This window comes from Pelophylax lessonae (genome assembly GCF_965119305.1).
Source record: "Pelophylax lessonae genome assembly, chromosome: 5".
NCBI lineage: Eukaryota > Metazoa > Chordata > Amphibia > Anura > Ranidae > Pelophylax > Pelophylax lessonae.
In genome coordinates, this window is record NC_138772.1 from 436,349,528 (window position 1) to 436,364,011 (window position 14,484).

Consider the following 14,484-nt stretch of genomic DNA (forward strand, 5'->3'; position numbering starts at 1 on the left):
TGATGACGTAGTACTACGTCGTCAGACACTCCCCCTTCTGGGCGGCGCTTGCGCGCCGCTGGAGGCTCGCTCCCGCTGCTTTCATTCACAGCGGGAGTCGGGCCAGGGGAGGAGCAGCGGCGATCGCCGCTGCTCTTACCCGATCGTCGTGGATCGAGTCTGGAGATCCGCCCGCTGTGTGTAAACACAGCGGGCGGATCTCCATAGTGACAGGGAGTGACAGATCGGACTGTTCAGCATAGCTGGACATCCGATCTGTCCATGACTCACTCAGTCACCTCCCCCCCCCCTACACGTCAGTAAGCACCAGGCATACATTAACCCCTCCCTCTCCAATAAAATTAACCCCTTCCCTGCCAGTGTCATTTTTACAGTAACAGTGCATATATATATATATATAGCACTGATTACTGCAGTAATGTCACTGGTACCCACAAAAGTGTCAAAAATGTCAGTCAAGGGTCCGATCTGTCCGCCGCAATGTCGCAGTCCCGCAAAAAAAAAAAAAAATCGCAGATCGCCGCCATTACGCGTTAAAAAAAAAAAAAAACACCAAAAATGACAGAAATCTTTCCCTTTGTTAGTAAACGCGATAACTTTTGCACAAACCAATCAAAATACGCTTATTGCGATTTTTTTTACCAAACATATGTAGCATAAAACAAATTGGCCAAAATTTAAAAAAAAAAAATGGTTTTTACATCTTTTTTGGGGGGAATTTCATATAAAAAAAATGTTAAAAATATTATTTTTTCAAAATAAACGCTCTTTTTTTGTTTATAGCGCAAAAAGTAAAAAATCGCACAGGTGATCAAATACCACCAAAAGAAAGCTGTGGGAAAAAAAAGGACGTAAATTTCGTTTGGGTACGGCGTCGCACGACCGCGCAATTGTCAGTTAAAGTCGCACAGCGCCGAATCTCAAAAAGTGGCCTGGACGGAAGACAGCAAAATCCTCCGGTGGTAAAGTGGTTAAATACAACAAACAAGTTCTACTTAGCTGGTCTGTGCAGTTGGTTTTGCACAGAGCAGCCCGGATCCCAGATCCTCCTCTTCTCAGGTTCTCCGCTGACACTCTGGGCTCCGGCCGAGTGCCCCCATAGCAAGCTGCTTTTTATCGGGGCACCCGAGCTGAGGCTCTGTGTGTCCATTCAGACATGGAGCTGTGGCTTGACCCCGCCCCTCTCTCTCCTCATTTGCTCACTGACGACAGCAGCGGGAGCCAATGGCACCTGCTGCTGTCTCAGCCAATCAGAAGGGAGAGTCCCCACACTTCATGGCTCTCATGCAACATCGTGGAATGAGAGGGCTCAGGTAAGTATTGTGGGGGGGCTTCTGCACACAGAAGGCTTTTTATCTAAATGCATAGCATGCATTCGATAAAAAAAAAAAAAACCTTCTGCCTTTAGAACCACTTTAAACTTGGCTGGTGTCCATTGTGTTCCACTCCTCTTACGACTGACAGCAGGCACTGAGCGGATCCATAGCCAACAGAAAGCCTAATTTTGGGCAAAGGACCCAGCCCCTGTCTGCAGCCAATCATAAGGACAGAGCAGACCTGGTGGAACTAGTGCCCCAGCTTCCCCATATAACACAGCCCACTGTCAGCATTACTGGTTGTAGGAGGGAAGCAGACAATTTCCCCAAAGCAAAATTAAACCCACTGATTTAACTAATTCCCAAAACAGTTACATTCAAGGCATGCTGTGAATGGTAACCATCACAGTTGCTTGTGCTCTTAACCTAACTGTGAAGCTGGTGTCATAGCTGATCACATGTGTAACACCATGGCAACTGCAGAACAGACCGAGGCTAAGATGACAGCTTCCTTGGCAGTAAAGGATAGAAGGGTTTAGTTTCCCTCTAACAAGTGACAGGTAGAGAGGAGAGGAGGTTACAGTAGCAAACATGTTACTCTGCAACAAAGCGTACAGAGACAGGCACTCTGCTTGTCTCTGTAATGACTTCCAGTTCTGTCATCTATAAGCTAGAGGTAAATAATTGTGATTATTGTGCAATAATAGCACCATTTTATAAAAGTGGCACTAGACCTACCCGAATCTGCCATACCACCAGGAAAGTGGTGCAGATGCTTTGCTGAATTTCCCAGAATGTCCTCCACTGCAGGAGTGCAGGTCTTTAATCTTTAGTAAATGCCACTCTTCCCCGATCGTCGGGGAATCGAGTGTGGAAATCCGCCCGCTTGTGTAAACAAAGCGGGCGGATCTCCTAAGTGACAAACAGTGACAGATTGCAGGATTCAGCATAGCTGAACCTGCAATCTGTGCCCGTGTCATTCAGTCCCCTCCCCCCACACGTTAGTAAGCACCAGGCATACATTAACCCCTCCCTCTCCAATAAAGTTAACCCCTTCCCTGCCAGTGTAATTTTTACAGCAACAGTGCATATTCATAGCACTGATTACTATGGAAATGTCACTGGTAGTGTCAAAAATGTCAGTCAAGGGTCCGATCTATCTGCTGCAATGTCGCAGTCCTGCAAAAAAAAAAAAAAAAAAAAAAAAAAAAAGCAGATCGCCGCCATTACTAGTTAAAAAAAAAAAAAACAATAAAAATGACAGAAATTTCCTGTAGTTAGTAGCTGCAATAACTTTTGCGCAAACCAATCAAAATACGCTTATTGTGATTTTTTTTTTTTTTTTTTTTTACCAAAAATATGTAGCAGAAAACAAATTGGCCTAAAATGTTAAAACATTTTGATTTATACATTTTTTTTTTTTTTTTGGGGGGGGGGGAATTTCATATTAAAAAAAAAAAAAAAAAAAAAAAAGTGAAGAATATTGTTATTTTTTCAAAATTCTCGCTCTTTTTTTGTTTATAGCGCAAAAAGTAAAAAAAAAAAAAAAAAAAAAAAAAAAAAAAAAAAAAAAAAAAATCGCACAGGTGATCAAATACCACCAAAAAAAAAGCTCTATTTGTGGGAGGAAAAAAAAGGACATATTTTGATTTGTTAATTTTTTTGGGGGGAATGTTGTATATCAGAATGTGAAAAATGTTTTTTTTTTTTTAAATTGTCGTTCTTTCTTCAAAAATTAGAAAATCGCACAGGTGACCAAATACCACCAAAAGAAATCTCTATTTGTGGGGAAAAGAAAAGGACATAAATTTCATTTGGGTACAGCGTCGCACGACCGTGCAATTGTCTTTTAAAGTAATGCAGTGCCGAAGTCGCAAAATATGGCCTGGTCAGGAATGGGGTAAAATCTTCCGGTCATAAAGCGGTTAAAAATACGCTCATTGAGAATTTTTTTGTCAAAGACATGTAGCTAAATACATTTTGGCCTAAATATATGACAACAATTGAATATATTGGATATTTTTTAACTGTCAAAGTAGAAAAATATTGTTATTTTTTCAAAATTGTCGCTTTTTTTTTATTAATATCGCAAAAATGAAAATCACACAGGTGATCGAATACCGCCAAAAGAAAGCTCTGTTTGTGGGGAAAAAAAAGGATGTCAATTTCGTTTGGGTCCGGCGTTGCATGACCGCGCAATTGTCAGTTAAAGTAGCACAGTGCCGAATCGCAAAAAGTGTCCTGGACGTAAGACAGCAAAATCCTCCGGTGGTAAAGTGGTTAATCTTTAGGTTGGGTTCCCACCGGTGCACTCCATTTTGCGCACAGCGTGACTGTATGCGCCTTTTCACACATGGTTTTAGTTGAACTCACTTTGACATCTATTAGACCGCGGATTTTCATGAAATCGCATCAAAGTCCTGCATGCTGGATCTGTGATGTCCTTTTCAGAAGACGCACATAATAGAAGTCAATAAGAGTGCACCTAAAACAGATGTAAAATGTGCATACAATCATGCTGCGCCCAAACTGCAGCGCACCAATGTGAACACGGCCTTCCCTAAAAGGGTGCCTTTAAGACCTTTATTAATAAACAAGTATGAACCTGGATGTCTCAACCTGACATGCGTCTACCCCACAGTCTCATATTAGGAGGGTCTATTCACATGGGTGATCTGATCAGATCTGCCTGTGGACCGGCGGGTGTAAAAGACTTTTGTCCCTTTACACCGGCTTACCTCTGAGTCTGATCAGGCACACTACAAAAAAACAGGAAAATTCTAGAGCACTTCATGCTTCCCTCTGCTGACCAGCATTATGGAAATGTTGATTCCATTTTCCAGCAGGACTTGGCACCTGCCCACACTGCCAAAAGTACCAATGCCAGGTTTAACATCCCTGGCAGTCTGATTATGCCAGTATTTTTGAATGTCAAAATGGTACATGGTTTTGAATGGAAATCGGTTTTATATTGTAGGCCTGTAATGGTTACAAAAAAAAAATGTAATTAATAAAATTAAATTAAACTAACAAAAAAAAAATTATTAATAAAAATAAAAAGAATAAAAACAGTAAAAGTGCAGGCAGGGCACTGGACAAAGCACTAGTGACAAAACTGGGGTAAATGGTTTCACAGTAAAGTAATCCTAACAGATTACAATGTTTATGTGTCATGTTTTTGTTTATGTTTTTTAATTTCCCACCGGGGTCCGCCCCCTTGCATCGCGGTGCTCGCAGAGAAGGAAACCTGGAAGTTGGATGCCGGCATCAGCCGGAGGACATTAGGGGATCGCAGAGACAAGGCAAGTATCACTACAGGGTAATCCTGAGTGTGATTAGGGGTTACCGCTTTCGGTACTGAAAATTAACCCCGAGCCACACTCAGGATTACCACCAGGGATGTTCATGATCATGGTATCCCTGTGCTTGATTGGCCAACACTCGCCTGACCTAAACCCCATAGAGAATCTGTGGGATATTGTCAAGAGGAAGATGAGAGACACCAGACCCAACAATGCAGATGAGCTGAAGGCCGCTATCAAAGCAAGCTGGGCTTCCATAACACATCAACAGTGCCACAGGCTGATCGCCTCCATGCCATGCCACATTGATGCAGTTATTCATGCAAAAGGAGCCTCAACCAAGTAATGAGTGCATATCATACTGTACATGGACATACTTTTCACTAAGCCAGCATTTCTATATTATAAATCCTTTTTTTATTTTATTAGTCTTCTGTAATAATCAAATTATCTGAGATACTTGACTTTCACTAGCTGTAAGCCATAATCATCAACATTAAAAGAAAGAAATACTTGAAATAAATCACTCTGTGTGTAACACAGCTATATAAAATATACGAGTTTCACTTTTGGATTTCAATTACTGAAATAAATTAACTTTTTTGATGATATTTTGATGAAATTTTATGAGATGTACCTGTATGTATGTATGTATGTATGTATGTATGTATGTATGTATGATTACTTACACACACGATTTTAAAGGACTCCCCCCCCCCCCCCCCCCAATAGGGCATACCCATAATGCTATCTGGTTGAAGTGGTCATGCGGCTGTAGCTATGACTCCGATTATTATATATATATAAAAAATTTTATTTATTTCTTTTTTTTTTTTATTGCTAGCAATGCTCGTTCATGAGAAAGCAATCCTGGTGGATAACAAGCAGCCGGATTGCTATTACATGTGGCGGAAGGAGCACAGGACTGAAGCTGGCGGTTGTCCTGGGTTACCAAAAAGATGACAGAGGACTGGAAAGTTCCCTATCATCTCTATGGTCTAGGAAGCAACAAGTATTTTGTCACTTCTGGTTTTAGTGTAACATAAACATGTGTTATTGTATGTAAAGGCCATTACCAGCCTTTAAAAGTGTCTGATCAGGTGGTTTTAAGGGCAGAGGAGAGCTCTGGGGTCTAATACACCCCAGATGTCTCAGTAAAAGAGTACTTGTCAGTGCCCATGCTATCACATTGGATGTTTATTCCTTGGGATAGCAATAAAGTTAAACAAATCAAAGAGACAGTGTAAAAATAAATATATATATGTGGCAGGGATGTGAGCCTGAGCGGACGTGTGGCTGCAGAGCTCCGTGATCATCCGTGCTAATTCCTCAGTTTTAGGGCTATTTTGTTTGCAATACCTGGCTTGTCCTGCTCCTCTGGATCGTCCTGGTCCTGTGCCATGTCGACCAAGCCGAAGGGTAAGCTGCCCAAGGATCCGAAGCCTCAGCGCCCGGGGAAGAGCCGGGGCCACGTGTCCTCCCGGCGCCATCTTGCCAGTCTCCAGCAGCCCCCAGGCAAGTCGCTGCTCCAAGGCCTCGGCGGGGATGTCTTCCTCCCCTGACTCGCAGCCGAGCTCTCCTGCGCCCGCGGAAGTGGCGGTGGAAGCGGCGGCGATCACTGGACCCATCCTCGCGGCCATTGAAGGCTGCAAAGCTTCCCTCATGCTCCGCATCGACAGCGTGGCCTCCGAATGCACCCTGATACGCCACGATTTGGACAAAATCAGGGGCAGGATGACGGAGGCTGAGGTTCGGATTGGAGAGGTAGAGGACCGGCAGGGACCCCATTCGGCTCAGCTAGCGGACTTACAGGCGTTGGTCGCCGCGCTCACTAGCAAGGTGGATGATGCCGAGAACAGGCAGCGCCGAAATAACATCCGTGTGGTGGGCTTGCCGGAGGGCGCGGAAGGTGATCGCCCTGAAGCCTTTGCTGAGGACTTCTTCAAATCCCTGCTGCACCTGCATGACCTTCCTGCTACCTATGTGGTTGAGCGGGCTCACCGGGTGCCCACGGGCAAGCGACCCTCGGGGGCCCCCCCCCAGACCGTTCCTGGTCCGGATGCTGAATTAGGACCGGGATATGATCCTTGCTGCGGCTAGGAAGCAAGAGGAGTTGCCCTATGAGAATACCAGGGTGATGTTATTCCCGGACTTCTCGGCTGAAGTACAGAGACGCCGCAGATCCTTTAATGAGGTGAGACGTCGCCTGCGGGAGAGGAATATCAAATACAGTATGCTGTATCCCAGTCGGCTGAGGGTGGCCCATCAGGGCACGGTGCGATTCTTCGAGACCCCCCCAGATGTCAGTGATTGGATTGACACCTTGGGTGCTGCGGCCTGATTGTTGCTGACCCCCTGTGTCCCCCTCGGCTGTGTGATGTCCTGGATTCTGTAAGTGAACTCCTGCACTGACTTCTGCCCTGTTTGCCCCTTTTATTCCCACTTCTGCTCTCCTACATGCTCCTATTCTGCCTCCCTTGGATGTGTTTCTCAGGACTCCTGGACACTTGCACCTCCTTCCTCACGGCGGATGCTTGCCCTGCATCCTCCTTTGGCCCTTATGTCCCTTTTGTTCACCACGGAGCTCGGGTGAACTGCACTATTTTTTTCCCCTTTTTTTTCCCCCTTTGCTTGACTTTTTGCCTTATTTTAGTTTTTTGACAGGCTCCCTGAACTGTGCTTCCCGCCAGCCCTGTTGGCGGTGGGCGGACTATTTTTGGACAGACTGTGGCGGTAGGCCCAGGCGGTCTGTTGGCCGGTGCCTAACCGCTTTTTTTTTTCTCAGTTTTTGGGTTCAAACTGTCCCTGGGCTCTCCCCCTTGTTTTTGGGGGTAACGGGGTACAGTAGGGTAAACGTTATGTGTTTGGGGTGTTGTGCTCTCCCTCCAGGAGGGCTTACTTTGTTTGTTTGTGTTTTTGTTTGGTGCATGGGTTTACTCGATCTTGCTGCTCCCCAGGAGGAAGTACCTATGGGTGATACTTCTGGGGTGTTCATTTATGTAACCTTCCAGGATGGCATCACGTAAACCATCTACCTTCTCTGTGCTATCCTGGAACGTACGGGGTCTCAATTCCAAGTTTAAGCGGGCATTGCTCTTTCAGTATGTGCAGCGTTACAACCCCTCCATACTGGTTTTGCAAGAAACCTACCTGGTGGGCAGCAAGCTCCTGTCTCTTAAAAAACCGTGGGTACAGAGGTCGTTCCATGCCTCCTACTCTACTTATGCAAGGGGTGTTTGTGTACTGATTCACAAATCTTTGCCCTGTGTGGTGGAGGCGGTGCACACCGACCCCTCCGGTAGATATGTGGTGCTGGTGCTCACTATGTGGCAGCAGAGGTATGTGGTGGCGGGCATCCCCACTGTTCAAAGCTGAGGTCCTGTATACCGTCCTGGAGAGGGTCTCCGGCTACTGTCCTGCCAAACTGCTTCTCCTGGGGGACTTCAACGCCATCCTCTCCCCGGACCTTGACAGGCCCTTGCCTCCCAAGGCCTTTTCCGGGGACCTTCTCCATTGGTCTTCGGCCGCCGGGTTACAGGAGGTTTGGCGCTGGAAACACCCCCAGGAGAAGGTTTACTCCTGCTTTTCTGCTACTCACAAAACGTCCTCCAGGATAGACTATGGCTTCGCCAACCCGCACATGTTGTCTGATGTGGAGGAGGTCTCTTATCTCCCCAGCGGCTTGTCGGACCATAGTCCCTTGCAGGTCGTTATTCGCTCGGGCTGTGACCGCAGTAGTGCTATGTGGCGCCTCGGTGCCCAGTGGGTGGACCAGCCCGAGATTGTAGCCCAGACCCCATCTATGATAAAAGACTATTGGCAGACTAATGCAGGTACGTCCTCTCCCGGACTGGTATGGGACGCCTTTAAGGCGGTTACTAGGGGCCACTATATTTCGGCAATCAAAGCCGTTCGAGTTCAGCAGCTGGCTACGGTGTCCGACTTGGAGGCGGCTTCTGGCCGCTATGTCCGGGACCCCTCGGCCGCCAACTTTGAGGAACTGCAGGCGAGTAAGAGAGACTTGCATCTACACCTGACTGAGGTCACCCAGTTGTCTATGTACCACTCTAAACAGAGGTTTTTTGAATATGGGGATCGGAACGGGAAACTGTTGGCGGTTATGTCTCATCATGATGCCCCCCTCACCCTGGTTCCGGAGCTCACTTCTCCTTCTGGGGAGGCGGTCACCTCACCGGAGGGAATTTTGGGGCTTTTTGGGGACTTCTACTCCCGATTATATGCTACTACCTTGCCCGCGGACCTCCGGCCGGAGGATCTGCAACAGCTCCTGGATCCGGTTGCCCTGGGTTGGTTGTCAGACGCTGAGCGCTCCGATTTGGTTCGGCCGGTCACGGCAGAGGAGGTGGCGATAGTGATACGTTCTATCCCTGGAGGCAAGGCCCCTGGCCCCGATGGGCTGCCCATTGAATTCTACAAAACTCATGCTGGAGTGCTGGCGGCATTGTACAATGACTGCCTGGAGATGGGCTGCTTGCCGCCCTCTATGGCGGAGGCACACATTATCCTGATCCCTAAGCCCCCGAAGCTGTGTGCTTCCTACCGCCCAATTGCCCTCCTTAATAATGACCTCAAGGTTCTCACAAAAATTCTTGCCTCCAGACTTCGCCCCATCCTCCCCTCCGTGATTGACCAGGATCAAACTGGGTTCATGGCCAACAGATCTACAGATGTCAATCTGCGTAGGCTTTATACTAATTTGCAAACTCAACATTTGAACTCCGGTGCAAGGGTGGTCGCCTCCTTGGATATAGAGAAGGCTTTTGATTCGGTGGAATGGCTGTTCCTGTGGGAGGTCCTCAGGAGAATGGGGTTCCCCCTGTTTATACGATGGTTGAGGACAATCTATAGATCTCCAAGGGCGGCCATTCGGTTGGGAGGAAGGCTGTCCCCTTCGTTCCTGTTGTCCAGAGGTACGCGGCAGGGCTGTCCTCTTTCTCCGGCCCTTTTCGCCATCGCCATGGAACCCTTGGCCGAGGCGCTCCGAACCTCGCCGGAGGTTCGGGGGCTTCGGGTGGCGTGGCTGGAGGAGAGGGTGGCTCTGTATGCGGACGACCTCCTGTTGTTTTTGCAGGATGCGGGTCCCTCCCTTCGGGGTGCTCTGGACATCCTGGACGGCTTCTCCAGGGTGACGGGCCTGAAGGTGAATTGGTCAAAGTCCCAGCTGCTTGCGATCGACGAGGCGGCCAGGAGCGCTGCCCCGCCGGATCTCTCGCTACAGTGGGTCGACAGTTTCATGTATCTGGGGGTGAGGGTGTCTAAGGACCCCTCGAAATTTATTTCCCTTAATCTAGACCCGGTGATGCAGGATGTTCGGGCCAGGCTGAGGGCATGGGAGAACCTTCCCCTCTCCCTGTTGGGCAGGGTGAATCTGATAAAAATGAAGATCCTCCCTAAATTGACCTACCTCTTTCGCCACTCACCCCAATGGATCCCCAAAACCTTCTTCACCAATTTGAATAGGCTCTTCTCCTCCTTTTTGTGGGGCCCTCGCCCCCCCCGCTACAAGTTTTCAACGCTGATGAGACCCCAGTCCCAGGGGGGTCTAGCCTTCCCAGACTGTCATAAATATTTTTTGGCCTCCCAGTTGGTTTCCGCGGTATGGTGGCTGTCTCCTGATGCCTCCAACTCCGCAGTGGTGCTGGAGGCGGCGGTGCTGGGGTCAATGGAGGCGCTGTCGCATCTGTTGTTCCGGGGCCCCAAGGCTCTGTATCCTTTGACCTCATCCATGCTAACGAAGCTCAGAGCCTGGCGTTAGGGCCTGGCGCTGGAGGCTTACCCGAGCACCGCGGTCTCCCCTAGGGCGCCGCTGTGGATCAACCCTACTCTGCCCCACTTGTACTCCCTCCCCGACCCGGCAGCCTGGACCAGATACGGCATTAAGGTGATTTCAGATCTGTCCTCGGACCTCTCCCTCCCTTCATTTGACCAACTTTGTGAATCTCACGGGGTGCCCCCGTCTCACCTATTCCGTTATCTCCAGTTGTCCCATGCCTTCCGGGCTCAGTTCCCGCGGGGGGGGGGGGGGCGGGGGTGGTGCAGTCGGATCTGGAGCGGGTTCTTCGGTTTGATTGCTCCGCCCGCGCCGCCTCAGTCCTGCACGCCCATCTCCTTCGGGTGTTCTCTCCGGAGCTCTCGGGTCTCCGAGATCGGTGGACTCGGGATGTCCCGGACATGGACGCCGAGGACTGGCAACAGGTGTGGGATTCCCCCTTTAAGATCCTGGTCTCCCTAAGGGACCGCATGGTGCAGTATAAGATCGCCCACCGGGCGTACTTCACTCCCCATCGCCTACACAAAATGCATGAGTCCCACTACCCGGAGTGTTGGCGGTGCGGCCACACGCCCGGGGACTTTATCCACATTTTCTGGACCTGCCCAGATCTGTCTGATTACTGGTCTCGGGTCTACGCGGCTGCAAACGGAGTGTTGCAGGTTTCGATAGACCCCTCGCCCAAGACGGCCCTGTTAGGCCTACTAGACGATCTGTTCCCTAGGGTGGCGGATCGCACCCTCATGGGTCTCCTCCTGTTTTTCGCCAGGAAGAACATAGTACTTCATTGGAGGCAGCGGTCCCCTCCCCCGCTCCGGCGGTGGAGGGCGCTGGTGGATTCGGTGATACCGTTGTACAAGGACACGTATTCTCACAGGGGATGCCCCAAAAAGCATGACAGGGTTTGGGCCAAGTGGTTGGCGGACTCCTCCGTGCCGCTGCTTGCCGCCTGTCTGGGCGGGGGCAGCTCAGGGGTTCCATAGACCGCTATCCGGGACCGGCCGAGAGGCGGCCCGGACTGTACTACTTATCTTATGCTGTACACTGATTAACGTTGTATTCTTGCTGCCAGAATAATTATGCCCCTGCGTGGGCCCACTTTTCCCCCCTTTTTTTTTTTTTGTTCATGTTTGATTGCCGCCTTGACGTTGACAATGCGCTGCAAGACTGGTATGTGAACCTTTTTGCACCTATTGTTTTTGTGTTGTTATGTTTTTCTGTTGAAACAATAAAAAGATTTTCAAAAAAAAAATATATATTTTTTTTTTTTTTTTCTCCTAACATGTACGTGTAATTTTTTTTTACTTTATTTAGAAAAATAATTCCCCTATCCCCCCATAGTCGCACGCATATGTACATTGCTTGCGCACACATGTAAACGGTGTTCGCACCACATATGAAAGGTATTGTTGAGAACGTCAGAGTAAAGCTGTTTAACCACTTTACCGCTGAGTACTGGAATAGTACTGCGGCAGAGTGGCTCGTTCCCGTCTGACGACGTAGACCTACGTCGCCAGACTCTTCCCCTGTAGGCGGCGCCGCTCGCGCGCCACCGGAGGCGCGCTCCCGCTGTTTTCATTCACAGCGGGAGTCGGGCCAGGGGAGGAGCAGCGGCGATCGCCGCTGCTCTGCCCCGATCGTCGGGGATCTAGTGTGGAGATCCACCCGCCTGTATAAACACAAGCGGGCGGATCTCCATAGTGACAGGGAGTGACAGATCGGAGTGTTCAGCATAGCTGGACATCCGATCTGTCCCTGTCTCACACAGTCACCTCCCCCCCCCACACGTCAGTAAGCACCAGGCATACATTAACCCCTCCCTCTCCAATAAAGTTAACCCCTTCCCTGTCAGTGTCAAAAAAAAAAAAAAATCGCAGATCGCCGCCATTACTCGTTAAAAAAAAAAAAAAACCCCAAAAATGACATAAATCTTTCCCTTTGTTAGTAAACGCAATAACTTTTGCGCAAACCAATCAAAATACGCTTATTGCGATTTTTTTACCAAACATAGGTAGCAGAAAACAAATTGGCCAAAAATGTAAAAAAAAAAAAAAAAAAAAATGGTTTTTACATCTTTTTTGGGGGGAATTTCATATAAAAAAAATGTGAAAAATATTGTTATTTTTTCAAAATAAATGCTCTTTTTTTGTTTATAGCGCAAAAAGTCAAAATCACACAGGTGATCAAATACCACCAAAAGAAAGCTCTGTTTGTGGGGAAAAAAAGAACGTCAATTTCGTTTGGGTACGACGTCGCACGACCGCGCAATTGTCAGTTAAAGTCGCACAGCGCCGAATCGCAAAAAGTGGCCCAGACGTAAGACAGCAAAAAGCTCTAGTGGTAAAGTGGTTAAAAAACGCTGTGCAAATACCATGCGACATAAAAAATTGCAACACCCACCATTATATTCTCTAGGACCCCTGAATAATGTTGGGGGTGATTGTGTGGCATAGAGGTTACACTCATGGAAGAAGGGTCCCTCTGGGCTTGGGAAGGAAGAGATGAGCAGACAATGATGACCTTGCCCCGTTAATGATGGAGATGGTCCCCACACTCACCGATCACCGGTCTGTCATTGATGGGAGGGTCGGTGATGATCACAGACGAGCTCCAGGATCGGGAGAAGAAGAAGACAATGAGGAGCAGCAGCATGAGTCCAGCCGAGCCCATAGTGACGGAGTGTCGGAGGATCCTCTCCTTCCTGACAGGCAGCGGCCAGCACAGCCCTCCAGCTGGGATCAGACACAGGCTACAGTATACTGAGTACTGAGGATACCTGGAGGACAGACATCCCTCCTTCCCCCTCCCCCTCCTCCCAAATTCACAACCAAAAATCCCGCATTGCATCAGAGAGCCCGTCCTGACGGCAATGGAGGCTAAAGGGAGTGCCCTCGTCTGCTGAACCCGCCCCCTGTCATTCACCGACCTGTCCGGTAGCGCCCTGTTCTCTGGGATACGCCCACTGTTACCCAGCCTGCTAACTACCTGAGGCGGGACTTGGATGTCTAATAACAGACAGGGAGGAGGACAATTAGCATAGGAACCAATCAGCTGCTATCTTCAGCTTCTACGGCTTTGAAAATGAAAGTTAGGAGCTGATTGGTTGTTATACACAGTTGCTCCAGTCATCAAAAAAAAAAAAAAAACCCTCTTTCCCCAGTCATTCCAGTTAGAGCCCATTCACAACTCTGCCCACCATTCCAAATCACGTGGTAAAACGCACAGTGCGCATTCAGGTGCCATTCATTCTTATTGTAACACAGTGCGATTTTACTGCGATTGACGCACATTTAGAAATTGCACAAAGCTCGTCGCCTGAGCGCATGAACTTCTTTTGCACAACAAACGCCCATAGGGCAGCTCATTCAAGGCACAACTATGGGGCACCATTCCTATCACTGACACCATCCATGAGGAGCTTTTCCTATGACACCATCCATGACAGAATATTGCTTTCATTGACACCTATAATGGGGCATAATTCCTCTTAATGACACCAACTATCGGACATTATACCTTCCACTGACACCAACCTTGAGGGAGCAATTCTTCCCATTGACACCATCCATGACAGAATATTGCTCTTATTGACACCAATAATGGGGCAGAATTAACTATTTCTATTCCTTTCAATGACACCAATGATGAGGCACCATTCCTTCCGCCAACACCAATGATGAGGCACCATTCCTTCCGCCAACACCAATGATGAGGCACCATTCCTTCCGCCAACACCAATGACACCAACGATGGACCACTATTCCTCCCGCTGTCACCAATGATGGGGCATTATTCCTTTCACTGACACCAATGATATGGCGATATCCTCCCTCTGACACCAATGATGGGGGCACTATTCCTTCCACCCACACCAAAAAAGGTGAACTATTACTCCCACCAACACCAACTATTGGGCACTATTCCTTTCACCGACACCAATGATGGACACTATTCCTTTCACCGACACCAATGATGGGGCACTATTCCTTTCACCGACACCAATGATGGGACACTATTCCTTTCACCGACACCAATGATGGGGCACTATTCCTTTCACCGACACCAATGATGGACA

At 48.4% G+C, this 14,484-nt stretch overlaps 1 protein-coding gene across 1 annotated transcript in view; it reads right to left on the reverse strand.

Moving 5' to 3' along the window:
• Nucleotides 1–13,304, reverse strand: part of GGH (gamma-glutamyl hydrolase) — a 95,803-nt gene extending 82,499 nt beyond the window's left edge. Inside the window, exon 1 of the mRNA XM_082259146.1 lies at nt 12,968–13,304. Coding sequence (XP_082115272.1) covers nt 12,968–13,256 — 289 coding nt within the window. The 5' untranslated portion in view covers nt 13,257–13,304. The remainder of the gene's footprint in view (nt 1–12,967) is intronic.
• Nucleotides 13,305–14,484: the final 1,180 nt, after the last annotated feature.